Source organism: Vidua chalybeata, chromosome 18, assembly GCF_026979565.1.
Source record: "Vidua chalybeata isolate OUT-0048 chromosome 18, bVidCha1 merged haplotype, whole genome shotgun sequence".
NCBI classification, from domain to species: Eukaryota; Metazoa; Chordata; class Aves; order Passeriformes; family Viduidae; genus Vidua; species Vidua chalybeata.
The window spans coordinates 158,793-186,786 of record NC_071547.1 but is presented as its reverse complement, the minus strand read 5'-3'; the positions used below and the strand labels follow the sequence as shown (position 1 = coordinate 186,786).

The window sequence follows — 27,994 nt, the reverse complement described above, 5'->3', positions numbered from 1 at the left end:
AAAACAGGACAAACCAGAGATGCATGTGTCCATGAAGTAAGGCTGCTTCTATGTATCACTTAAATAGATGAGAAAAGTTGCCAGTAAGTGTGGCCAACTGTTCCTCTAATAAACAGTATTTCTCTCAACAGAAAGCACAGAAAGCCAGAACCACATGCCAATTTATAGAAATGTGCCATTCTTTCCTGTGCTGTCACCACTGAAGACAATAAAGAGTGGCTCAGAGCACAAAAACACATTTTTATAAAAATGAAACCACGGGTGTTGGCACAGCACCTTATCTGCTCTGTGTGAGTATGGAAGCATTTGGGTTGCCCCAGTGGACACCTTAATATCCTTTATTAAATTTACACTGTTGGCTTCTTGAGTACAGCTTTGAGAATGCAGCCCAATAAATTCACTGAACAGTGAATGGTGTTCAGTGATATATTTGGTGTGTTTGGATCCACGGACATGAAAGTCAAAACAAAGGTTGTGAGGAGGCAGCAGAGGTTACACCCTATTTCAAAGTGAGTTGTCTATATACTCTGAGTCAGCCTGAACACAACACCAGCAGAAGTTAACAGTTGAACAAATGCTCTGGATCACATATACACCTGTAAAAATTCCTTCTGTGTCTTCTGAATGCCTGCCATTCAATTACTGCCATGTGTAAAGGGAAAAGGAGTCTCTGGAACAGTACGATTCCTCTTCACCATTAATGGCTGATGGGGAAGCATCCTGTTTTGGAGACTGCATTAGTTTACACTAATGTGAAGCTGCAATGTTCCCATTGTCTTCAAGATGTTTTCACAGCAGGTTATTAGCCTGGTATCTGTGCTCACACTATTTCTGCGTGGCGTGCAATATGTACATTGCTCAGCCTCCCCAAAATGCTCATTGATTAGCTACTTCCTTACACACAATATTGTCTTGTGGCCCATCGCAATTTCCACTCACATTTTACTCAAATCTAATATGAAACATGCTTTCCATTCATAATTGTGCAGCTGCCTAACACCTCTCTGGCCCTCTTGGAGTTAGACACACTCCTTCCAGAGCCAGCTACACAGACGGTCTAATCAAATGGCTTAATGGGTAAGTATCACTCTTTGACTTAGTGCAATTATTTACATTTGACTAAAGCTTAACACGTTGCCAAAGTTAATCTTCCAAAAAGATACTTAAGCTTAGCTCAAAGGGCATAGAAATATAGATTTATTGCAGCAGTTTTTAGGTATGTTCAATCTTTCTAAACTGGCATATATCTTGCTTCAGTTTCTGTCTGCTGATCCTTACAAAAATACTATTTAGGACACAACGCTTCTTTTTCCACGAAAACACTACTTCATTGCAATTGAAACTTCTTTCAATATTTTTAATAAGTACATACACCAAAAATCAAAAAGCTCAGCCCATTTCATATTACACTTGCAATCCTGGCTGTTCATATTTCCAAACTATACTCCTGATCCAAACTGGGATTAGGCAAATATGTTTTTTGTTTTGCTTTACTTCTGTCAAACAACAAGTTTCCAACTGATGCCTAGCAGCATTCACAGCAACCCTGCAGCAAGTAATCTTGTGATTGCAATCCCCTATGGCAGACACTGCTGGAAATCTCAGGGAAACCTTCAATTTTGTATGCTTAAAGCTATCCAGAGACAGAGTAGTTGCAAAAGAACTACTGATTATTTCACTCTTTTTCAGTGACAAACACTCAGGGTGAGTAAGAGAACATTAGAAGTATTTTGAAGAGAGATATTTTGTCCTACAGATTCCCATGGAGAGAAGCAGGTAGATTACTGTAGACCACTGGACAGAGAGGGCCACTTTCAGCAGCATGGTAAGTGCAGAACACCAGCATTTGCATTCCAAGCTGTAAGCATCAGCTCCAGTGTGGGACATGGGAACCCCCTTATCACAGAATCACTGAACAGATCCCATTGGAAGGGACCAGCACCCCCAGATCCTGCTCTGCAGAGCTGCTCTCCAGCAGGTCATCCCCAGCCTGTGCTGGTGCCTGGGGTCGTTCCTCCCCTGATGCAGGACCATGCATCTGCCTTTGTAGAATTCCAGACTGCTCCTCTCTGCCCATCATTCTGACCTGTTGAGATCCATCTGAAGGGCTGCCCAACACCCAGGGGTATTGGCCACTCCTCCCACTTCTGTCCAAAAGCTCTGTATTGTAGGTTTGTGCATAATGACCACCACTCTCATTGCCAGCTGACGGTAGAAAGAAGACTTTCAGAGAGACAAGGAAGAATAATTTTCACATATTACTTTTAAAAGGAACTGCTCCTCAACAACAGAAGCATTTTACATTATATTGTCAGGAGAGAGGTTCTGCCTTTTTAGCAAAGGCTTTTTTATTGCTCAAACATGAAGAAGCATTTAATTACAGGACATTACTAAAATAACATGTTAAGGATGAAATACAGTTCTATTCATCCAAAATCAAAAGAGGCCATGTCAGGCTAATAAGCTACTTCTTCCTAGTTGGGAACTTTTATCTGGTGTTTTAAAAATTTTAAGCTGAAATTTGACTCTACAAATGTATACTTTGAAGCATAATAATGAAAACATTCACTATACAAATGTTAATGTTTGAAAACACAGGTGAAAAAAAAATCAAAGAATGAAGTAACTAATTATAGGGACACATGTTTGTATGGGACCTACCCAAATAGCTAACAGAGCTATGCAGAGAGACACAGGATCCTTTAAATGAACAATAAAATGATGCAATTTAAGTTCATTTCCTGGTATTTTCTGTGTATTTCTTGGGTTGATTTTTGTTTGTTTGGGGGAAGGGTGTCTGTTTTGGGAAGTTTTTGTTTGATTGGCTGTTTTATTTAACTTTTGATGCAATCCCAAGAGCTGCGTGGTCCAGGCTTGGGGATGTTGGATCAAACCAATGCTTTTTTTGACCACTTAAGCATCAATGATCAGCCAACAGTCAAGGTAAGTTAAATTAACCCTCTAAGTTAGCAGCTTTTTCCACCTCTGAAAAAGGTTTTGGACATTTCTAGGTATCTAAGGTCTGGTGAAGAGGGTATAAAGAGCCTACCTAGCCCAGAAATCAAACAGGCTGCTCAAAACTCCACCAAAGCAGAAAAACAATGGCAAACTCTTAATACTTAACCTTGTGACACAGGAAAAGTGCTTCTTTAATGGCTTTCCTCCTCCTGGAGTAAAAGTTACCAACAAATTTTAGAAAGGCGAATGGCTTCTGCTTTAGGGATTTATTTTTTTAACAGATAAAAAGAAATCTAAGCGGTAACCGATTGCATGGTACAGAGAAACCTCTGCTAGAAGTAATTTCTTTATGCTCAAGGCTACAATGTTACCCTTCGCACAAAACTGTGTCTGTTATTAAACCTGAAAAACTTTCATGTAGGAAACAAAGAAAGGCTGGGGGAGGAACCCTAATGTTTAATTTTGGCTATGGCTTTTGCCTTTCTTCTGAGATGAAAAACAAAATGTATCTGGAGTCTTCTTCTATTGAAGCTGACAAAACACTTTTCAGACCTTGGCTTTTGGCAAAGGCAGCTGAGGGGAACAATTTAGACATAGCATGGAAAGGTGTCCAAAAAATGAGAATAGGTTGAATAGTCTCCTTAAATGGTAGAGTTTAATAAACAATTTTAGCCTCTTTAACCAAGGTCAAAATGAAGAAATATTGACTTCTTCAGTAAACAGTCCCATATAAAGTAGTACTAAATTACAGCAATGTTACTGAACAAAATGGTTTAAAAGGAACAAAAATCTTACACAGCTTCCAACTTTTCAGGAAAAACAGCCAAGTTTTCCTCCCCTCAATGCAGGGGATTAAAGCGATCATGCTAGAATACAAATAGAAATAATCTTAGGATTTCTATGTTAAGCAGAAGCAAAACTAAGTATTTGTTTCTGATGGGAAATGTCAAATATGGAAGTTTAAACTTTTTTTTTTTTTCCTAATTACTGAGCAGATTCACAGTGAATTTTAAAAAGGACACATTGCATTGTGCTAATTACAGGGAAATTTTGAGAGGCACTTTAGAGACTCAAGCTTACAGATTGGTTTTCAAATTCCATATGCTTTTCCCTCTTCCCAAATATCTGAGTTCTGCCCTTCTTTTCTTTGAAAAGAGGAGTGAAAAGGTATTTTTTAATTCAGCTTGAGTGCTGACAAGCCATTTGCCAAAATGGTATAAATGAAACCTCAGCTTGCTGCCCAGACCAGCAGAACACATCTCCCCTGTGCTTGGCATAACATTTGATGCACTCTTTTGGTATGCTGTAAATTCCTTTATATTGATTAAACATGATCAAAATGGCACTTTTTTTTTCAAACTTCAAAACTAGAGAATAAATGTTATTATCCATTTTCAGCTAAACGGAAAACTGATACTAAATGACTACACTTCCATTAAGATAGAGGAAAATGGACTGTTATCAGCCTAGGAAAGAACAGTTTCTCTGTGTTTCCCTACCTAGAGCAAACTGAAAAGAAATACAGTGAGTGGTATAGAGATTAATTTTGATAAATTTTCCTCATCACACCTCCCCTCTCTTTAACACAGTCAGAACAGCTGGGACTAATCAAGGGTCTGAATGAAATAACATAGTCATTCTATGACATAAAGACTTTACAAGTCTATAGTAAGCTCAGTGTATTTTTTTCTTACTCATAGATATTAAAACTGCTTGTATTGTTAAATGTGGTAAAAAAGCATGCCATGTGCTATGATCAGCACCACGTTTTCTTCTCAGTGTTGGTGTAGAGTAAAAAAAAGGTTAAAAAGTTTAATTTTTTACTCATGCTGGGAAAAAAGGAAGGGATGGGTGTTTTTTTTATTCCAATGCAAATTCATAACGCACTACAACAAACTTGTTTAAATACATTGAAAATCTGTTTGCAGTCACTTATGTTTCTCGTCCTTCCCTCAGGTACAAAATAATCTGAAAAGCACTGTGGTGCACTTGTCCTGTTATTTCAGAAACCTCTCTGAATCCCTCTTTTGATGACAGGCTAATGACATGTGAACAAACAGCCAAGAACATCACATGCTGCAATATACAGAAAGATGCTGCCCCAGCCCTCATTTCATTTTGTCCCTTTTCTCAAGAACAGACACACGATTCCCCTTTTCCATTTCTTTGTTGTTTTCAAGCTACCAAATTATCAACAAATTTATTTTTAAAGGATTATCCCCTTCCATTCATAATAATTCAGTGGGAAGATTATCAACACCTGGTGCTTTATTGTTCCTGGGTGTTCTGGTTGCCTCTTTGTTCTTCTAGAAATCACTCAGCTGTCTGGAAAATGCCTTACTGGATAAAATACTCCCTCCATCTTTCTGTAATTATACTATTTTAACTAAGTCTTCCATTTTTGTCCTTTATCTGACTTACACACTCTTCGTGTCCTTGTCTCAAATGCTGATATCCCAGGAAAATGGTCTGAAGTTATCTTATAATGCTGCCACTTCTACTGCACAGAGCCCTTTTTGTGCTGTACTATCTTCCTGCTGAATCATTTGCATTACCAGAGGACTTAGGGAAGTCACAAAATCATCACCACACATTGCTTTCTTATACTCCCCATCAGAAACTTTTTGTTTTGTTCATTTTATGTTTCTCTCCTACTCTTTTTTTTTTTTACTCCAAGTGTTTTCCAGCTGATATCAAGTTGTTCCACAATGATCAAGTGCTTTCCCACCTGTACACTTGGTATCCTCCAGTAAGTTCACTTGGTAGGATGTATTTCTAAATGCTCATACAAACTTTTCCACCTCTCTTCTGGTGCTCCTGCATTTTTTCCCCCGCTGTTTTACACATTTTAGCCCTTTCTGTACAATGATGCCAAGTTTTTCACACATTCCACCAGCTCTGCCAGCATTTATGGGCACTCAAACTAAGGATATGGAATAATTCCCACTGTGAATCACAAAACGTCATGTGCTTCCTTACAGAATTTTACTATAAAATATACAAAACAACGCGTTTCTTCAGATTTCTTGAAGAGTGATGAAAGTAATAACCGCGAAGTACACAACTTTGAAAATTTCAGCCCAGGTCACACAATTTTAGCAAAAAATATCTCTAGTTTATAAACTTTATTCAAAAAATTTTACTCCATGTCCCAAGTCCTCCCTTTCCTCTTTCAAAGCAACACTGGACGTGGCACTCGGTGCCCTGGTCTGCTTGATAACGTGGTGTTCGGTCATAGATTGGACTCGATGGTATCAGATCTCTTTTCCCAACCGCATGGATTCTGTGATTCCCACCCTGCCTCCCAGGCTTTCCCCTAGAGTTTCACGGGCGCAGCCTAAGGTTGATCCCCGCTTTGTGCCGCACCTCCTCGCACTGCCTGGAGGCCCCTCAGCCCCCCCTGGGGCTCCAAAGCAGCGTGGCGGACACCGGGACACGCGGGCCCACGTTCCGGCTTTGTCCCTAAGCTCCTCGGGTCCGTTCGGGCCGCGCCAGCCTCGGCCCTCGCGCCGCTCCCCGCCCCGCCCCGGGCGGCCCTCAGAGCGTCACGTTCGTCACGGCCGCACCCATGGCTCCACCGCCCCGCCGGGCCTCGGCCGTTGTCACCGACCGCGTAGTGTCCTCGCCGGTACCGCGGAGTCACGTTATCCTCGGAGTTAACATTCGGGCTGCCGGAACTTGACTCGAATCTGCGGTCGCCAAAAGCCAGCCCGTCCCTGTCCCTGCGCCGCCAGCGGAACCGGAAGCCGCGCCATTTTGTTTCGGGTGATGGCAGCTGTGGTGTTTTGCGGCCGGGGGGTTTAGCGCGGGCCTGGCCGTGCGGGGACTCGCTGCTCGGACAGTCGGTGTTCCTGCGAGTTGCCTCCGCCTCGCTGCGCTCCCCGGTGATGTACGGAGGGCTTGGAGGGTCTCGACGGACTGCAGAAGAAGCAGGCCCGCCGCCCCTAATGTTGTTGTCAGGCGGGGGAACGGTGCCCGGGCCCCCCGGAGGAGGTGGAGGTGGAGGCGGGAGTAGCCGTGTGGAGCTGCTGGTGTTCGGCTATGCCTGCAAGCTGTTTCGGGATGATGAGAAGGCTCAGTACCAGGAGCAGGGGCGACACCTTATTCCTTGGATGGGAGACCCCAAGATCATGATCGATAGGTCGGTGTAATACAACCCCCAGACTGTGCTGCGAGATCTCCTGTGATAGCCTCTTTCTGTTCCCCCCCCCCTTGTGCTGTGGGCAGTGAGGGCGGGGGTTGAGCAGACGGCTTGCTCTGGCAGGCGCGTCGGGATCTTCCGTGACGAGGCTGGAGGCAGCTCCTCCCGGCACAGCGCTCCGAGGGTGCTCTGGCAGCGCTGCAGGGCCCCCCCGGCTGCGGGAACTTGGGGTTTCCCGCTCTGGCAGCGCTGTGAGGTTCCTCTCCTCCTGGCAAGTCAGCGTGTGATGGGTCTTTCTGCTCTACTTGTTAAGGCAGGGGCGGCAGGGTGGAGAGTGGGAATGATCTGTTCCTTTTCAGTGCAAACCACAAACATCCTCTTTTTTCACTTGGAATCCAAGGGAGCCTGATTGTGGGAGTATTTATTAAGCACATTGTATGTTCTGTAGGTGAGAACAGGGCAGTGTGGGGAATGCAAAGGTGCTTATCCACCTTAAAGGAAATGGGGATTTCCTGTTTCTCCTAAATAATCTGGCTGCAGGCTGTTGATGGGACACCCCAAAAGCAGTTCTTGGTCTCTTTTCTTTTCCTGATGCCATAATTTACTGTATTAGACAGAATGGATTTGATTTTGGGTGCTTGCTCTTGAAATTTTATGTTAGGGCTGGCTTCTTTTGGTTGTTCTGCCACAGGTCCAGGTTTGTGGCCACAGAGAGTAATAGAGTCTGCTTTGATGTTCCTTCTGGTCTCTTGAGTTGCTTCAGCACTGCAGGGTGGGATTTGGAAATAAATTTATTCAGAAAGGGTTACCTGAATATTTTGTTGGACAAAATGAAGATGCGAGATCAGGTTGGTTATATTTGAGTGGAGCACTGAAAGAATAATTTAAGAGTGTGGCTGACCCTGAAAACCTCAGTGGGAAGGATGGAAGGATTTTGGTTTGAAAAGAGTCACATAACATACTATAGATATTTGTTCCCTCAGTTTCATCACTGCTTTGGTGCTAGACAGGATTTTCTTACTTTGACTTAAAAGCTGTATTTGTCTTGGAAAAATGTCAGTAAGGGAAGGTCTTTTGATTGCCTTCCATAGGACTGGAGAAAAAAGAAATACCCTTGCACTGTTTTGGTGCTTACACCATTAATGATCACTGAAATAAATTTGTGAAATTGGAGTAGACCCAAAGGCAGGACAAAACAGCCATAAATATTTATAGCTAGCTGTGTTTCATTTCTCACTTACATAGCAATGGAAATGTTGTGTTGCACACTTCTAATTAAAATAATTTCTGTGATTGATCTCATTCATAGGTAGAGGCTGTTTTTGGAGTGCTCTGCAGCAGAGCCCCATTCACAGGTGTTACAGAAATTGTAGGGAGCAAACACTAAGTATGTGCATGCCTGTACACACATACTGAAATACCAAATAACGTACATTTGTGAGTTAAGGCAGCTTGCAATTGCTAATCTTATAAGCTCCTTTGGAAGCTTAGATTCCTTTTATCTCCAGCAGCAGGAAGTCTTCATTTTCATCATTTTGACAAAAGCACATTGCTGTGAAAATACTTGGGTTCAACTTTGCTTGTGGACAGAGCTTGATTAACCAGACCTATGTTTCATTTGCTTTTTGCTATAAGAATATTTACTTTCTTTGTTTTTGGTCTAGCAAGTTGGCACAAGTCAAGAGTTGTGTGTGGGAAGACACGTCAGCGGAGTCAAGCTTATTGTCACTTTACTTTCCAATCAGTTTCTCTTACTGATGCATAAACATTATCCCAATGCAGTGCTTTTCCTGCAAATAAAGTGATTTCTTAGTAGAAAGGAACTGTACATCTTTGATCTTTGCCAATTTTTGCGGTGAACCTCCTTAAATTGCATGTTTATGTTACTGTTCCTATGTATGTGTGTCTCTCTATCACATAACCCAGAACTTATTTCCTCAGCCAAATGGCTAGGGGCCGAGCCTAGCCATGATTTTACCTCCAATGGACGCAAGTTTCTATGGTGAAGATTTCTCCTGAGAGTTCGGGACTAGCAGAAAGAAGCGAGGAAATTTCGACCGTTTGGTTCTTACGGATAGGTATTTATGTACTCGGGTTTGTGTGAATGTAAGCTATTTGACTTTCCAGAAAAACATATTTTGCAAGTGGCATTGATTGGTTGGTTGAAGCACGTACGGTAAGAGCTGTTAAGGAAATGGATCCCACTTAAACTATTAAAGGATACCTTTGCCTTTAATTGTAATAATTTATTAGTTTCTTTGAGAGGAATTTAGACTATTAAACAAATTTTCGATAGTTGGTGACAAATGATTAGCAAAATTAATTGTAACTTCTAAAAGGGAGTATGCATTAACATATAAGTTGTTTTTGTTTTTTTTTTTTTCATTTTTATTGGGTAAGTATTTAAGTAGTCACATAAACCCAAGCCCTAAGTTCTTTGCATTGACCAGCTGTTTCATCCTGCAGGTATGATGGGCGCGGTCACCTGCATGACCTTTCTGAATATGATGCTGAGTATTCCACCTGGAACAGAGATTATCAATTGTCTGAAGAGGAGGCTAGAATAGAAGCCCTCTGTGATGAAGAGAGGTATTTAGCCTTGCATACGGACTTGCTTGAGGAGGAGGCAAGGCAAGGTATTGCTCAAGGAATAACATGGTTATTAAAAAAAATCAGGTTTAAATAAATTATTATGAAACTAAATTTACTCCTAATTTTATACTCTCTTTTTCTGATGTTATCTTGACAGTACCCAGTGGATTCGAAAAGCAGGAGTCTTTGCGTATGTGAGAGGACCTCAGGATAGTTTAACTGTAGATCCACACAGAAATTGCCCAGATTCTGAGGGCAGACTGGGATTCCAGACTCCCCAAAATAAACACATTCTGCTTCATTTTTAGTGTTGTTTAAAGGAAATTCTGTGCTTTTATATGCATAATTGCATTAGAATGTCTTAATCCACAGCCTGTGTCTCTTCGAGAAGAAATAAATGGTCAGCATGTGTACATGCTGTGCTTTTCTGTTCAGTTTTTAATGAAAGCTAAAATGATCAGGAGAAAACTTCTTATTTTAAACGAAAGTAAGAAATATTACTTCTTCTTTTTTAATAAATTAGCTTCTGAATATGTTGTAATGTTGGTAATCGCATTTTTGTTCAAGAGGAGGAATATAAAAGACTCAGTGAAGCTTTGGCAGAGGATGGTACCTATAATGCAGTGGGATTCCGTTATGGAAGTGATTATTATGACCCTTCAGAACCCACTGAAGAGGAGGAGCATCAGCCTGCAAGACAAAGAGGTAAGGGGTTAAAATAACAAGGGTTAATTGTGAGGGAGGACCATAGCATTTCTGTCTTGCAGTTGAGGGTTTAAAATACATGTGCAGTTAAAAATTCTGAAAGCATTTCATCAAAGTCTTTATGGGACTCTGTTACTGAGTTTTTGCAGACTTTGTTCTTGATGAGCTTAAAAATGTTTTCCTGCTATAGCACAGTCAATACTGCAGTAGTCAGGGAATTTAATTCTGCTGTCGTGCAGATTCTTAATCAGAAAAAAAAAATATTCCTTACATTGGCTGTCCGCTAACACTGTGTTTTTCAGTCAAGATGAAAAATACCATTTTAAGCATAAAATAGTAATTAATAAGAATGTATATTTTTAAGTTTAGATTTTGTCATCTTAATTGCTATAAATGAGTCTGTCTTCAGCTTAGTGTGCCCTGCTCCATTACCTCAAAAATACAGAATTCAGTTGTCATATTCTCATCTATAATTCCAGTAACTTCATATTTTTATTATACATTCTTAGAAGGTTTCAAATGTTGTTGAACTATGTCTTAGTAAAGTGAGGATCATTTAATTAACAATTGGGTTGACTAACTGCATGTTGATGGGTTACTGTGGTATGAAATGTGCTTTTCTTCCCCCAAGTTGTTGTGGTGCAATGCAAGATCATTTTAGGTGCTAAAGCTTATTTAGTGTTTTTTGCTGTGTTTGAGAGATTGTGTACTTTTGTACTGAAGCAGAATTGATTGTCTTTTCTGGGGTTTAATTCATTTGTTTAAGACCCTATAACCAAATACTGTTAGCTGAAACTGCTGCCAAAAGAAGCAGTCTATTCTTCTTGTCTGCTGCTCTTTCCTTCTTTCTTTGCTGCTGAAATTTCTCTCTACCTTTGTGGAGTTAAACTATTTGAGTCCATTACAAAAAAAATAAAACAAAAATGAACCCACCAGAAAGTTAACAAAACAAGTGAATTCCCTTTGTTGCATGGTTTGTCCTCAGTAATCACTGCGAGATCTCATTCATTACGAGAATGAGATCAGCTCCCGTGGTCAGGTGTTCCTGCACTTGTTCTAATCTGTCAGGGGAAAAGGGGAATACAATTTCTCTTAAGGCTAGTAGAATAGATAATAATATAAGTTACTTTAAAAAATAAACTTTTTACTTCAATTATTATAAAAGGCTGTAAAGCAAAGTATTTTCAGAAGAACATTTCTGCTATAGTAAATAATGGAATGTAATACAAATTATTCTTTTTAACCATATTTCAATGTTTTCTGTATAAATGCTGTTCATATAGCTGCATTTGATAAATTCCTTGATTGCACATCCTTTTAGAAAATACTTTATTTCTATTTGTTTAAACATTTGTGTACTTTGTTTTTTTTTTTTTTTTTTTTTTCCTAAATACTTTGTCCTGGCATTTCTTGCAGAAACAGCTCAGACAGAAAATACAGAGGAAAACGAGGAACCTTTTGTTGCTCCTCCAGGACTGAATGTACCTTCTGATGTGGAACTGGTATGTATACATGTAATGCAGCCTACACTTCTGCCAGCTTTTGAGCAGTTGATGGTGTTCTGTTTGGTGGTTGGTTTAGTTTTTTTTTTTTTTCAATTAACTTTTAGTGTGGTACATTTTAAATTATTCTAATATAGTAACTTAATTTCAAATGTTCTGCCTTGAACTCTTGAGTTCCATGAACACCCTTGAATCTTCTTTTTCATGCTGAAATGATTGCTGTGCTTATGCTAAGTGCATTTGGTATCACTTGTGATATTATTTTAGCTAATGTAGAGAAGAGACAGTTGTTCCTGGAATGGATACTTGCTGAGATGTAAGGTTCAACATTCCAAACATAAAGGACCATTAAACCAAAAGTTTGCTTCTGTTCAAGAATTCTTTTCTAGAATCTTTTTAATTGTGTCCCAGTCTGAAGGGGATAGGAACTGATCAAGTGTTAATGCTGTATATAAAACTAGCATATTCAAGGAGAAAAGCGGTAATTTATTTCTAGCAAAGTCTGAAATACCTTGAAAGTATTAGTACATAGAAGCTCCTTCCTTCATGTGATACTGCTAGAATTTGCTAAGTGTTCTGTAGACTTAATTGGACTTGTGTATTGTTCTTGAAGGGAGCTGAACAGACACCTACTTGAGTACAGGTCTAACTATAAGGGTTTTCAGTGTATTTCAAGTTTCATAAAAGATGCTGGAAAATCAGGTAATATTCTTTCTTGTATAACTGTGGTCATGAAAGTGTTAATTTAGATGTGGGCTCAGCTTGGTATTCTCACCTTGATAACCTTGCCCAGTAAAGATTCAGAGTACACCATTAGAATAAGTAATAGTGAGCACAGAATATTTGTGTAACTGTTTTTCTTCTTCATTAGCTTTTATTTGAAGAACCTTGAGTTTTCAGAAAAAGCTTCTTATTTTGCATTTTGGTACTGTTTCTAAAACCTACCTGCTGGTGAAATAGTGTTGGTTTAGATAGCTGCTTGGCTTGAGTTTTTCCTGAAATTTAGGGTATATTTCCTATGTACGTTGCATAGTGCAGTGTGGGGCTTACTGAAGTAATTTCTCAGTCAGCTGTTGGACTCCAGTATATTCACATAAATAGAAAGCAAATATAGGTGCATTTGGTTTTGTTTAAAAAAAAAAAATAAACCAAACAAACATCAAAATGTCTAGACAGCAGCTCTGAAAACAATGTATACTTAACCTTGGATTGGGAATTGTGAGAATTTTTTTTGTAACCCTTGATTTGTTGTTGCTGTTCTATTCAAGTCATTCAGCTTTACCATGGAAGATACTTATTCTGATTAAGAAATTTGAGAACCAGCTTGCTAGACTGGGAGACTTTGCTCCCAGTCTGCAAGGTGCAGTTCAATAAAGACAGATATTTTATATCTCCTGTAATACAGATCAATGCAAAGTGGAAGTATTTGATGAAGACAATTCAGGCAGCAAAAAAAAAAAACCAAACAGAACTATGGAATGTTCAGTGTATGGCAGCTCCAATTGCAGCAGTAATGCCATTTTGGAACTTAGAATAGAGGAACTGTGAGAAGCAGGCCAAAGGTCTTCCACTGCTTCAAACTGATTATGGGCAAAGATGACTGTTCTTTACTAGAGCACTTTTAAGAAGTCTGTGGATGCTCTTGAAGTGGGCTGTTAGATGAAATTTTCGCCTAATAACTTTTGAGGAGAGATAGAAACAGAAGAACTTGATACATGATGTGAAACTGATAATGCAGAAAATGTTATCAGTTGTTAAGAACCTTATTGCCTCTCATTAAAATAATCTTTGCTGGGGTTTTAAAAGGACAAATAAAACTTGAAACAACTAGTTATTTTCCATATTGAACATGTCCTGGTAAAAGATCCAATTGGCAGAAAACAGCTTTTAAAATTGGGTGTTTGATAGTATTCAGATTTTTTTCCTTACGTGGAGCACGTTGTCTTGAGTGCTTCCAATCTTCTGAGAAACATTTTTTGAGGTTTTCAACATAGCTGTCTATCTGTGCAGTAAAAATGCAGAGCTAAACCAAATCATTGTGACGCTTCAGTCTTCATAGGCACACAGATTGTTTTTTTACAGTTTACTGAGTACAAGCCAAAACAGCTGAGTATGAATTTAAAAGCAGTGAATAATATTCATTCATTCTTTAACTGTACTTTTGTTCTCTTCACATCTTGGGTTTGATATCATCCTGCTCCCTAGGGAATTTTGGAGTGAAAAAGCATGGTTGCTGCTGAACTTTATTTCATCTTTTGCTTTATTGCTGAAGAGTTCAGTGACTCTTCAAGGGAATGGACATGGGAATTGTAGTTTGTATATTGGTCTTGAGAGGCAACATGTTCTTCCCAAGCAAATGTAAAGTAGGAAACTTCTGGTTAAGGAACACTATTTGCGCATTCAGAGATAATAGAATTTAGGACAGCTTTTGGGAAGGTAACCATACATGTTGAGTCTTAGAGCACCTTGAGATACTGTAACACCAAGGTCACCCAGGATCTGTTGCCCTCTTCATTTGGTGTTCAGTGCAGAAACAGCTGTGCTGGTAGAAGAAGAGGATCTTGCAAAAGGAATGGAATGAGCAGCTGAGGAAGTTTGGGACTGTTTTGGTTATTTTTTAGGGCTGATGTACTTTCACTAGTTTTAAGTGATTATGAAACTTAAGTTGCTAAAGAAAGCCAAGGACTACTACAGACTAGTGTTCTTTCTGATTCCCTTTGGAGTTCTAACACACTGTACAAGCTGCTTATGAAAATACAAATATGTGTTATTTTACTCCCACAGCCACCGACAGCAAAAATGCATGCAATCATTGAGCGAACTGCAAACTTTGTGTGCAAGCAGGGAGCCCAGTTTGAGATCATGCTGAAAGCCAAGCAAGCACGCAACTCCCAGTTTGACTTTCTGCGGTTTGATCACTACCTCAATCCCTACTACAAGTTCATCCAGAAGGCCATGAAAGAAGGACGCTATGCGGCTCCTTCAGAAAGTAAAGCTGATGAGAAAAAACGTGAGTTGTTCCTTGGCAAATGCTGGCTTCGGGATGGGAATAAGTGAAACAGGTGCTGGTTGTTTTGTTAAAATAGCCACATTTTTCTGGAATTCCACTGCAGCTGAGATTGATGTGATGATTCAAAATTTTGCTTAAATTGGAGCTTTAAAAGAAAAAATATTGTTTGTGGAAACTTTCAGCTACAGGAGCTGCTGTGATGTAGAACTTTTAGAAACAGTCATATAGTTCAAGTCCAACAGAAGGTTGGTCTGTCTGTTCAGTGTTTTATTGATGTTGGGCAATATCTTGGCTCCATGCTTTTGTGACTAAGCTGATCTATATGAATGATGCTTTCCTAAGAATTCATGCTTGTCCTGTATCATCATTGTCCCCCAAAGCAAAATCATAGCAAACCCAAATCAAATTCAGGCATTGCTTTTATTTAGACTTGAGAGTCAAATCTGAGGAAGATGATGATGATGATGACGACGATGATGGAAATTATCTTCATCCAAGTCTTTTTGCATCTAAAAAATGCAGTAGGCTTGAAGAGCTCATGAAGGTACTTTACACTATTAAAATTACCTTTTTATCTTGTTAAACACCTGATTTAAGGACACAAAAATTCTAATATGCAGGTGCTCAGGTCTTTTATTGACAAAGGTCTGGGGTTCTTTTCAGACTGTAATTTAAGTCTGTTTTGGTGGACTTCTGAGTTACCTTTTCTCTAGTGCACAAATGGTTATTTTTCCATTTCCAAGGAATTGTATTTCTGTTTCTGCTGCCCTCTGGTATTGAGGGCACTACTCAAGGATTTATCCTTATATATATATATTTATCCTTATATATATATATATATATATATATATATTTATCTTTATATAGAACCTGTGTTGAAGCAAAGAGATTAAGGTATTTAATGCCTTCTGTATATAAGCTGAGAGAGAAATCTTTTTCTTCTTAGGTTTTAGTAGATGAAATGTTGACATGAAATAACAGTTCCAGCAAATAATATTTCACCAGAATTTACTACTCATTAAATGTAAATTTTGCTAGATGTGCAAGTTGTTTTTCTTTTCTGAGACTGGGCAGTGATGGAATTATGGGAGTGACGGACAGTTGTACGTATTTGAGGCTTTCAGAGGAATGATAATTCCATGCCGTCTGATATTTAGACAAGGCAGGTTCTGTGCCTTATCGCAGACATGGCAGTCATTGGCTAACAGTAATAGCCACTTTTTTTCTGTCATTAATTTCTGTTTACATGAAAGTGGTTTTTGTCTTGTTTTTCACTTATTTTCAAATACATTGATTCTGATGTGAGATCTACAAAAACAGTGTTTGCACATAATTATTGATGTCTATTAACATAGATAAATTTGCTTTCCCCAATATGTTGATGATACTGTTCTTAAAATATGTACTTCCGATTTTAATATTTTTTTCTATCTTCAAAATATTTTCAGCCTTTGAAGGTAGTAGACCCTGATCATCCCCTTGCAGCCCTGGTGCGCAAAGCACAATCAGATAATAATTCATCTACGCCACAGTCAACAGACGGGGCAGCTGTGCAGACATCACAGGCAGAATATTCCTCTGATTGTAAGTGCTTTGTGAGGAGGCAGCTGGCGGTGTGTTTTGATGAGTTGTATGTGGATGCTGATGGGAAGAGAGTATGTTGGCTTCATGCTTCATCCTGTGTATTTGTTCTTTTGCAATCTCCTGAATCTTTGAAGGTCCATTCTGAGTATCTGTTGAATTGCAGCTTAGGAAAACCAGGAGTGGGGTGTGGGGGGTGGGCAGGCAGGAGGCCAAGTAAGTCTCCAGTCTGTGAGAATGGTTAGCACAATACCCTTATTATATTATTTTGTTCCTGCAGATTTTGTAAATTCTGATACTTAAAAAGATAAAGTCAAGCTTAAATGAGTTTATATGCCTCTTAATTCTTTTCAGCTTTCAAAATTCTGAAAGTCCTTGATTCCTTAAACATAGAAATGCAACTTAGCCTTTCATTTATGGGACTGACAGTGTAACACTACTGAGATATAAGAAAATTTGTACTGAAGCCTTCACTACAGTAGGGTTTCATGTTATTATACATTCGTAAGTAATGAGTAGTGTGGTGCTGATTGAGTTCTTGGTTTTTCAGTAACGTTGCTACTGATCAGTCATCACTATAATAATCTGAGTTGATTTTTATGCATTATAGATTCAGAACCCCCAAAGGATTACAGGTGTTGTCAGTGTAATATGTGGGGAGAAATATGCATGGAAGTAATGTAAAACTTGTACCATCAGGGAATCTTAATAAAATCGAAGTAAGGTTTCTGTGAAGAAATTGAAAATCACTGGTTATTTCAAGAAAGACTAAAATCGGAATAAGTATCTTCACAGAACAGGGCTAGTCAGTTTTTTGATTACTTTCGTGTCAGGTTTGGACCTGAACGTATGTGATAGAAACCGGCAGATTATAATGTAGTACCAAAACAAGGTCAGTTTGCAACTCCTCTCCCTGCTTTTAAAACTTGACAGAACTTTATTCTGTTCTTGTTATAGACAATTTATTCTTTGAAGAAAGTAAATACCACCACATCGGAATGTTTATGAAACTTTTAAGAGAATAATTCATTGAAATTTAATGCATTCATTAAACCTTGCTTCCAGAAATACAAACTCTTACTGTAATCAATTTGAAGTATTTTACATTAATATTTTCTATCTATACATAGTTTTTCTGCAGAAAACACTTGCATTTATATTGTGGATACTTCTTGTAAATCTATTGAGCTAATTAGAACATTATAAAATAACTGTCCTTAAAGGAAGATAGAAATGCATAATAAGCCTTTGCACTCTCAAGAAATATTTAGAATCCGAGAAGCCTTTAGTGTAGAAAACATGTTCAAATGCATGGTTCATTATGTTGCTGTTGATTTGCAAAACCTGTCTACTTTTTGAGGTTTAAGTGGGTGTGTGTCTATATATAGTATTATAGGGGTTTAATATGTATATAGTGATTCTAGTGGTTTAGTTTGTTAATGCTAATTTTGAATATATGCACATTTCTTTCTTAATGAAAACATTGTTTTAACAGAGTTAATTTGCCAGACATGAATTTGATTAGGAAGTGTGATTTCGTACTAGCCCTTTTTAAATATGCCTGCTCTAGTTTACTTCTTTATTCACATCTATGACCTTCAGTACATTTGCATTCTGTTCCTTAATCTACGTATTTCTATACTCATCCTAAATCTGTTAATATGAGCCTTTCCTTTTTTGCTTTGGGTGGTTTTTTTTGGGGGTTTTTTTTTTGGGTTTGGGTTTTTTGTTGTTGTTGTTTTTGGGGGTTTTTTGGTTTTTTTTTTGTTTGTTTGTTTTTTTGGTGTTTTTTTTTGGTTTGTTTTTTTTTTTTCTTTAGTTTGGTTTGGTATTTTTGGTTTGGTTTGGTTTTTTTTGGGTTTTTTTACACAAGAAATGAGATGCCAGATTTCCTAGTGTGTTGTGTGAATCTGGATTCTCAATGTGTTTGTATTGATACAATAATGTATTGCGTTGGGTGGTTTTCATCTAATTAGAAGGTTATTCTTAAATGTGTCTTTGTAGCAACTGTGGCAGCCATGTATTATAGCTACTACATGCTCCCTGATGGAACCTATTGCCTGGCGCCTCCACCTCCGGGAATTGATGTCGCTGCCTACTACAACGCCCTGCCCTCCGGGGTGACTGTGTCCAGCACTACAGGCGTAGCCACGGTTCCTCCCCCTCCTGGTACCACACCCCCGCCTCCCCCAGACACAGCTGACAGCACCAGTGCATTGACTTCCACCACAACATCTACAAGGTACCTCAGGCAGATTGCCTTGTTGATTGGGGGAGTCTTGTTCCTGCTCTTCAGTATGGACTGTTTAGTAAGGGTTCTATTATTGAATCAACCTATTTTAATTGCATGATGAACACAGAGAGCAAACCCCTCTGTATTGTTTGTTTGGTTTTGGGGTTGTTGTTTTTTTTTTTTTACTGTTTTTTGTTGGTTTGGGGTTTTGTTTGTATTGTGTTTGTTTGTTTGGAGGGTTTCCTTTGGGTTTGTTTGGGTGTTCTTTTTTTTTTTTTTTTTTTTTTTTGTTAAAGCAAGAGTCTGAAAGATTTTTATGTTCTATTTTTAAAAACCATTTACTCTTGATGCTTTCAGCACAATTGCTCCGGTAGTTGCCATTATACCTCCACCTCCAGATATCCAACCTGTTATTGACAAGCTAGCTGAGTATGTTGCTAGGAATGGGATAAAATTTGAAACTAGTGTTCGTGCCAAGAATGACCTCAGGTAAGAGAAAATGTTATTTAAACTGCTATTTCAAAAGTCCAAGGTTTTAATTTTTTAGGATATTAAATTACAGGATATGCAGGTTTTGAGAAGAGAAGTACTATCGTTTGTTTGTTTAATTGAAATTTAGGGACCTATTTAATGGCAATGGGAAAACATAATGGCTCAACTTATCAAAACAACCAACCTGTCAAAAATGTCTCCAGTAAGCATGCTCTGAATTTGTATCCTCTGAAGTTTAGGCTTAAGTAAGAGCGCTTCCAAACATCAAATAACATTCCATTTGCTAGAGAAGACTACGTGATAAGGGATTGTATTAGCTATGTTCACGTGCATCTTCACATGCTCAGTTTTCTTTTAACAGGTTTGAATTCCTGCAACCATGGCACCAGTATAATGCATATTATGAATTTAAAAAACAGTTCTTCCTTCAAAAAGAGAGCGGTGACAACTGCCAGGTACATGTATTTTTATATATGCTTCTATTAAAAATGCAGTAAATGTGAGAAAAGGACTTACCAGTTGTGTTACCATGAGACATTTTAAAAGTGGAACACTGAATTAGGAAGAAATTGATCAGCAAAGGATGTGAATGCTTTTTTGTTTTTTAGTTTTGTACAGCATTAAAGTAAGGATCTGTGAGATGGTGTGATATTTAATTCTTGCTTTTTACTATATGCCACTCCACTGTGGCTGTAATATAAAATGACAACCTGAAAATCTTCTGGCTTTCTATACGAGGGAAAATATGCTTTGTGTAGGTTTAGAGCTTTGTAGGATTGTGATTAGTGTTCTGCTGTCAGAAAGGTTAGCTATGGCTTTTAACACCCATACCTTCCCATATGCCTCGTCCTTTGTACAGCGGTAGCCCAGAGGCTGGAGGAGCTTTCTGACGTGCCTTTTTCTGAGGGAGGTTTTGTTAGAGTCCAGTCATGATTGCAACAATACTGGAGCTTCAGAATCTCACAGCAGTTTCCTACTTGCTTTGCTTCTTTAGTCCATGTTTTTAGAAGGTGGTAGCCAGACTTGGCATCCATGTTTTTAACTATTCTCATGTTAGCTATTTAGATTGTTCTCTTACTGAAAAGAAAATTGCAAATAATATCAGAACTACATTATCTGATGTTAACTTTTCATGGGAAAGAGCTATTTTTTTTTTAGGCCCTATGTCATTTGTCATCTCAAGGCTTAGATTGGGGAGCCTTAAACTGAAGAAGGTAGGCCTGTGGGTAAACTCCTCGGAATTGCTTTGTGGAAAATGAAGAAATTCAATAATGGTTGCTGTTTGGAACACTTGTGTCTAATGTTTTGTTTTAATAGTGAAAAAATGTTTTGGAAGCACTATTTGTAAAGATAAAATGTGGTAAATGCGATCTTATTCAGCTGATAAATTACAATCAAAATTGTCCTGTGCCACAGTGCTGACTGTTGTTCTCGAAAGTGTTATTTGCAAACCAGTGGGTTGAATTCATAATACTTACATAATTAATAAGGAGTTGTTAACATGTAGTTGGGGGGAAATTGTACACTAACCAAAGCATAATAGTAAAGGATTCATTTTAAATGTTCAAATGAGTACGGCTTAAAAAGGAGCTGAAACCGGTTTAAGTCCCTTGAGGTCAAGCGTAGCAATGCATATTTTTATACTGCATGGCTTTGTAGAGAATGCCATTCTCTTCAGTTTCTTAAAGTAATGATTTTGATATTATCTTTATGCTCTAGTAATATATGTGTAGGCAACTAATGCAACTGATGCTTTTCCTTTTGGCCATCAAAATTAATAAGAAACTGTACTACTGACTTCAGTAAATACAGGGTGAAGTGCTTGATTTCATTGTGCTTTTCCCCTTCGAGGACTTTCAGAAATCAATTCTCTTGGTCGGGGAATGGCCGCAGGGAAGATCTGTTAAATGCCTCAAATTTTTTTTTTTTTTTGTATGCTTAACAACAGCCAGAGCAACCAAACTCTTAATTGACTATGTTAAATTACTTAATGTTATCACACGACTCCTGTGTAAATACTTTGAATGTTCTGTAATATCCTTCTTGAAATTTTTTGCCATGAGTTCAGAGATCATGCTGAGTGATTCATTCATGTAATGGTAGAACCAGTAATTCTTTACTTGAAAATCTGAGCTCATCTGTTGCAACAAAAAACATTGCTAGGCCCAGTGTTCTTCAGCAGAATGTTGGAACAAATCAAACATTATTCCTGTGAAACCTGATTCTGCAAAAAATTTACATACAGTTGTACAAGAGGAAAAAGTGTCATAAGCTTTCACCCTCTCCCTTGGAGTTGACTTTATGGATTTGGTTTGGGACCCTGGAAATCAAGACCCAAATAAATATAGAAAAGACGTACATGCTTATAGGGTCTAATTTTAAAAATAGAATTTTAAAGGAGTTTTTGGCAAAAGTGTATCAGCTGAAGAACATTTTCTTTGCTGTAAAATAACATGTTCTTACTGTAGGTCTGTAGGTTTTACAGCCTGTGGGTTTACATGAGGCAGAATTATGGTCATGAGTGCTGAGTGATATAAAATCAGCTGTTGTGTGATTAGCTGATAATGTGATTTTTCAAATTGCTGACAAAATTGCAGCTCCACAGACATTGTATTAATGATTTCATAAGTATCCTGTTAGTAATTCTGCTCATTTCTTTTAAAAAGGGAGTATCTTCTTCTGAAGATGTTCCAGCAGACACTGCCAGTGATACACCGAGTGAGACTCAATTTGCAGATGAACATGCACCTGAAGATGCATCTGAGCCAAGTGCTAAGGGAGTTTCAGGAACTAAAAAGGATGTTCCTCCTCCTAAAGCTGTCAGTGATGGTAAACTCGTGAAAGGTATGGTAATATGATTTATTGGGCATGAAAATATTTGATAACATATACATAAGGAAAGAAAAGAAGGCAGTGGAAAGTAGGGAAAAGAATTTCATTATGTGAAAAATACATTTTCACTGAAGGCATCAAAAAATGTCTGCAATAAGTAATTTGATTGCTTTCATATTTCTTTCTTATCAGACTATCAGGTATTTACAGTCTGACACAATAAATTGTTTTACTGCAGTTTTGTGCAAAGTTGAAGGCTTTCATCAGTGATGCCAATAAAAATTTTTTTTTTTTTTTGTAATTTTCAACTTGACAGTTACGAGTTTTGTGCAAGAGCAAAATATTTCATTCTGAAGAAAAGCAGTGGCCTTATTTGAAAGGATGCATGTGGAGGAAGTACTCTAGGCTTGTTGCTCATTCTTCCCATGTTGGATATTAGTTATGCTGGAAGAAAAGGCCCCTTTCATTTCTAAATGAAATGTTTTTACTCTTGCAGTCATGGCAGCAGAGGGACAGAAGGGGAAGATCTCTCTGGAAGCCACTCAAAGCGAGCTAACACCCTATAAGTGTCCTGAGTTGGAGAAATTATTGTTTATATCTGGGAGCTGATTTGTTGTCCTGTCAGGAGAAGATATGTGAAAAAATCTTATTTTCAGTAACACCTAAAAATGTGCATCTTTTAACTAGAACTGAAAGCCACTGAGAAAACAAAAAACCAACAGAAACAGCACTCTTTAACTGGACTTCCATGGATGGAAACTTCCTTCCTGCCACCTTAGTGGCTTTCTTAATTACTGATAATTTTATCTACTCCCTGTGGTTCCTTGGAATTCTCTCTTCCCGCTTCTCAGTGCGATCCCATTTCCTCCACAACGGGCAAACACTGGGCACTTTGCTGTGGCTGTTTGACTGTCCAGACTCTGCAGTTTCTTCTTGGAGCAGCCTGAGCAGCTTTCCTGGGGAAGGAACAATCTTCCCTGTCTTCAAAGATGCCTTATTAAGAGCTGCAATGTACACCAAGAAATACGCACTGTTTCTGTTGTTCCGCTATTAGTAAGTGGCAAACTGGAGCCCATACTTTAATAGTAGTAATCTGCTCAAATTTACATAATGGAATATAACCAATGAGTCATTTCGTGGCAATCTGATTCCTATAAACTTATTTTCATCTCCGTTAAAATGGTACAAATTCCACTGTATTATAACCTAAATTCAGAGTTTTGCCTCCAAGACAGACATAACATCCATACTAGATTTTTCTTCTGCCTCTGAGGAAATAAAATCCCATTTTAGGATTTGTTCTATCCCATGAAAAAGTTAGAAGTCACTGTTACTTCTTCTCTTGGAATTCTGGAGTTCTTTGTTTCTGAGCATATTTCTTTACCCCAGGATTACCAGAATCAAAGCTTATCTTTTATAAACCGTGGTATGTAATTTAATTACTGTGTTTAAGTTTCCCTAATTGCAGTCTCGTAGGACATACATGCGAAAGGCATCTTGAGGAACATAAGTATTGCAGCAGACCATATGGTACTAGGTAGTGAGAAATTCTATTCTTCCATTCTTTTTTGTTAGAAATGTCATTTTGAATAAATGGGTTGGAGATTAATGCTGTATGGTTTTTTTTCCATCTTTACACAGCAAATAAAGTTTCCAATGTTTGTTTAAAAACACAGAAAGAGGAAAAAAAGGATTATGTTGTCCTTTTCACCAAAATAATTAGTATAATAGGACGATGAGTTTTTTTGTGGTGTAGTCTGCAGGAGTAATGGGTAAAGTCAGGAAATTTAATCTGCCTTCTACTGTAGTCTAATGATGTGTGAAATCTTACCCATTCATTCACAGCATCCTTTGCTCCGATAAGCTTTGCAATCAAGGCCAAAGAAAACGACCTTCTTCCTTTGGAGAAAAACCGTGTTAAATTAGATGATGACAGTGATGAGGAGGAAGAGGAGGGAAAGGAAGGCCAAGAGGGTGCTAACAGTGCATCAAACCATACTCCAGCAATTGCCACTCCTTGTACTGCTCCTGAAGAGAAAAAACCTCAACTTACACAGGAGGAGTTGGAAGCTAAACAAGGTATTCCATGTAACACTGAAAACAAAATGGATTGAGTCCTTCACACAAACTGTGAAACTGCCATGTGTGACATTTCAGGTGTTTTGGATATTTTCTGTCATGTTAATAAGAGTCAGAATTCTGTTCCCACAATTTCCTCCTTATGTTTAAGAATGAAGTCTTCATTGGTTGCTCAGACATAATCAAACTTAGAGCAGACAGGGGTGGTTGAAGGCTTTGTCCTAATGCCTGATCTTTCTGAATTCTATTTTGGTTTTTCATTACAGCCTTCTAGTAAAGCACTGACTGTTTAGTTTCCAGATTGCATTAACAAAGCCCAGCAAAGACATACCTGTTTGTAATTTTCTTCAGCGAACAGTGAATTGCTACAAGCTATTTTTCATTTATATAGTGCTCTCATATAGACTCATATAGCTTTGTTAGTGTTTTGTTGCTCTTATAATGCAATGCCATTAAATCTTTGTATGGGCTTTTCCTGTTAATGTGTTAATGTGCATTAGGGCAGAAGGGCATGCTGTGTGAATTTGAATGAAACGATGTTTTAAAATCCAGTTTCGCCCATTCCTCCCCAAGGCTGTTTCACAGCAGAGTGTGCTTACTAAGGTGGATGTTCTGCCAGTATTCATCAGCTTAAAAACTCAGTATTTCTCACAACTATGAGTATGCCACAGGTATTTAGTTTTTAATTTTCAAACTGGTTGGTTTTTTGCTACTAAGTAGCAGTTGCTTTGTAAACTGCAGTAGCACAAAGTATGCTGTGGCATTACATATCTAAAGCAAATATGAAGTATTTTGTATGATAATAAAAATGAAGTGTAAAACACACTTAGAAAAAGCTGTGTGTTGAAAAACCTGTGAACAAAACAATCTGGTTGCTTTGCACATATGGAAAACACAAAAATGAAAGTTTAAGATGAAAAACATCACACAAAATAGCTGTTAGGTGCATAGTTAAATCAATTGGCTTATTCTCTTCATGTAATCACACACAACAAAATCTGCTGATTGTAGCAATGATGAAACAGTTTCTGAAAATTTCATGTTTAAATAGGGCTGGAAACTGTGAGGATAACATCAGTGGAAAGAGCAAACTGGAGAGTTTGGATTTAACACACTTTAAGACTTAAAAGAAAAAGCTTCTGAATTTACAGAGCTACTTTCTTTAGTATAGGTAGCTTTTATAAATAGAAAAGGACAAGTATCCTGAATAATCAGGATTGGATTTTCTTGTAATTTTAAGTTAGAAGTTTTTACTTCACCTGCACTGCTTTACATTAAGCAAATGATGTATCTGTTAATTGAGATGCTTGGAATTTCTTAATTTCAAGCTGGTGTTCTTATCTTGTCATTGAATGGCTATAGTGGAAAGGCTTGCAGGTGGCTGGAGGGGCTGTTTGCTCGTTTGTGATGGTGATGGGTGTTTGTTTTAAGGAAGCCTGAGTTGCCCAAGCATGACTCACTCTAAACTTAATGCTTAATTGTCTTTCTTAGCAAAGCAGAAGCTAGAGGATAGATTAGCAGCTGCAGCAAGGGAGAAGCTTGCACAGGCCTCCAAAGAATCAAAGGAGAAGCAGCTACAAGCAGAACGCAAAAGGAAAGCTGCCTTGTTTTTGCAGACCCTGAAAAACCCTCTGGCAGAGGCAGAAACTGAGAAGATTGAGGAGAATTCCTTCAGTAGTGAGGTAAGCAAGAAATAAATTTCTCTTTCCCATAAAGCTGGTAGAAAACTTACCTCTAGAATGTGACTCCAACGGTGTGTTATGAACTTGACTGAATAAGCAGAAGCTTTTCTAAATGGGAAGAAATTTGAATTTTAAACACCGTTAAGCTTTTTCTTACATATGTCTCGCATCTGTCATTAAAGAACTGGTAGAGAAGTAGGCTGCACAACTCCTAGGTTAGTTAGACAGGTACGGAAAGGAAAAGGAGCTTCCATGTTTTAACTACGTACTAGTGATCCAACTGTTGGAATGCTCACCTTGCCAAGAGTATTGGGATGGCTTACTTAAGTTGTGATACTTTCTTATTTGATGTGTATATTGATGGTTTTGCTGTGCATTACAAATACAAATATTGTTGGAAAGTAGAATCTCGGGTTCCTGGCTTTGGAATTACATTGCTTTCAGAAAAGCCAGTAAAATCGCTCTTGGTTGCACTAGTCAAGCAAAATGTAATCTCTGTATACTGATGGAAGATTTAAGATATTGATTGTGACAGATTGGCTACAAGAAAGAATGACATGGCTTTCCATTGTTTCATTTCCCTCAGAAAGAATTCAAGTACCTAGCAAGTAGTTCATTGCCCAGTTCTCGATTTTTCCAAGTAAATCATGGATTACCCCTCAAAACACTTTCAAGAAAACAGTTGAAAGAGGCATACTGCAGTTTAGGTGATCCATACCAGCAGAGAATAGCAGATAGGTGAATTAAGTGTGATCACATCCCAAAAGTGATCCTGTGTGGGTTTTTCATTGCTACTACTAACAAATTTTCCCTGACACAAGTGTTCAGTACTTCTCTTTTCACTTATGTATTGAAGAGTGAATGCAAAGAGACAATGACAACTCCCCACATTTGCAGTTCTGCTCTTTTCCCCAAGGGAATTTGTCAAGGATACGGATATTTCTAAGCTAAGGTTGCTTTGATATTTTTCTTTAAGAGAATGCCTGAAATAACCAGTGACGATGACTCTTTTTTAGAAGAGTAGATGAATGTTCTCGCTCACATCTGAACTTACTAAAGTTCTAAGCTGAACTTGCTAGTGAACTTCTCAACAAAAAACTACACCCTTTCCCACTTCTCAGTAAACTGATTTTCTAGAAACTTCTTTTTCTTCTTTCACAGAAGTACAGTTTCAGAGAAAGCATCTATTTTTTCTTACAAAAAAATTCCAGTGTATTTGAGAATTTTAAAGTAACCACTTTCACTGTTTCTTACCAGTAGAAATGGTTTGGAGGTGCTTTCATTATTAAAGATTATTAAACATTTCAGATGTATATTTAAATGTTTTCTGATATGACCTTGCTTTTTAAAAATAAAATTGGCTATTGTATTGGAAGTGCTTGTACTGTTTCAATGAACAGTCAAAAATGCCATAATGTCTTTGGAGGTAATATTCCTGCTAAATGTGGTTTGCTTAGTAATACACTTATGTAGATACATGTATACAGACTTTTGCAGATAAAAGCTTATTTTGAAACATAAATGTTTTTCAAGTTTGTTGTTCCATTTGCCGTGTTCAAAAAAACATCCATTTCCATTCATTCCAAATAATCTGTCTTTTACTCTCCTTGCCTGTTTTTCCTATTTGTAACAGCCCATTTGAGTCAAGAAATTGTATTGAAGAAAGATGAGTGAAATAATATTGCAGATTTGTTAACCTCTGTTCTATTTACCCTGAGAACCCAGTATGCTGCATTATGATGTCTAAATCAGCTTGTAAATAAATATGTAGCACTGGTTTGGTTTTTTTAAGCTTTTTCAGTAGTGTTTCAGACTTTCAGCCATGTTTCAGACTAAAGATGCATTTAAAAATACTGATTGCAAACATAAATGGAGATAACTACGTGGCTGTAATAAAAAGAAAGTATGTTAAAAAGTTTAGAGAGAAAGATATGTAAAATTTTGTAGCTTGGTCAATGGAACTAATTGGGGGTAATTAAATCAGAAAACAAAGAAAAAACTTAAATACTTGTACACTTCTAATACACCAAAACCAGCACTAAATGTATTTCATTTCTTGTTTTGGGGGTAGGAACATCCAATGAGGAGTCCAGGAAACAAAGACTGATATACACTGGTCAGCGTTAATGTAGTGACATGACTTTTGTAGCCCAAAATTTGTCTCAAAAATGGAGTAATGACTGAGTT

The 27,994-nt window shown here is 38.0% G+C and overlaps 1 protein-coding gene and 1 long non-coding RNA gene across 6 annotated transcripts in view; both read left to right on the top strand.

Annotated features, from left to right (window-relative positions):
- Positions 1-997: 997 nt before the first annotated feature.
- LOC128797423 (uncharacterized) lies at positions 998-2,389 on the top strand. Its single transcript, XR_008434122.1, has 3 exons — positions 998-1,077; positions 1,757-1,825; positions 2,051-2,389. It is a non-coding gene; the product is annotated as an uncharacterized LOC128797423 (long non-coding RNA).
- Positions 2,390-6,759: 4,370 nt separating this feature from the next.
- The window catches only part of SFSWAP (splicing factor SWAP), a 38,072-nt gene continuing 16,837 nt past the window's right edge, over positions 6,760-27,994 (top strand). For 2 of the 5 annotated variants that reach the window (XM_053959936.1, XM_053959941.1), the window contains exons 1-13: positions 6,760-7,099; positions 9,566-9,735; positions 10,259-10,396; positions 11,813-11,898; positions 14,683-14,908; positions 15,337-15,452; positions 16,357-16,492; positions 18,494-18,731; positions 19,080-19,211; positions 19,576-19,669; positions 21,881-22,058; positions 23,892-24,125; positions 25,617-25,807. In XM_053959936.1, coding sequence (XP_053815911.1) covers positions 6,846-7,099; positions 9,566-9,735; positions 10,259-10,396; positions 11,813-11,898; positions 14,683-14,908; positions 15,337-15,452; positions 16,357-16,492; positions 18,494-18,731; positions 19,080-19,211; positions 19,576-19,669; positions 21,881-22,058; positions 23,892-24,125; positions 25,617-25,807 — 2,193 coding nt within the window. In that variant the 5' untranslated portion in view covers positions 6,760-6,845. Of the gene's footprint in view, positions 9,736-10,258; positions 10,397-11,812; positions 11,899-14,682; positions 14,909-15,336; positions 15,453-16,356; positions 16,493-18,493; positions 18,732-19,079; positions 19,212-19,575; positions 19,670-21,880; positions 22,059-23,891; positions 24,126-25,616; positions 25,808-27,994 lie in introns of all 5 variants that reach the window. The other 3 variants (XM_053959939.1, XM_053959940.1, XM_053959937.1) reach the window with 3 other exon arrangements.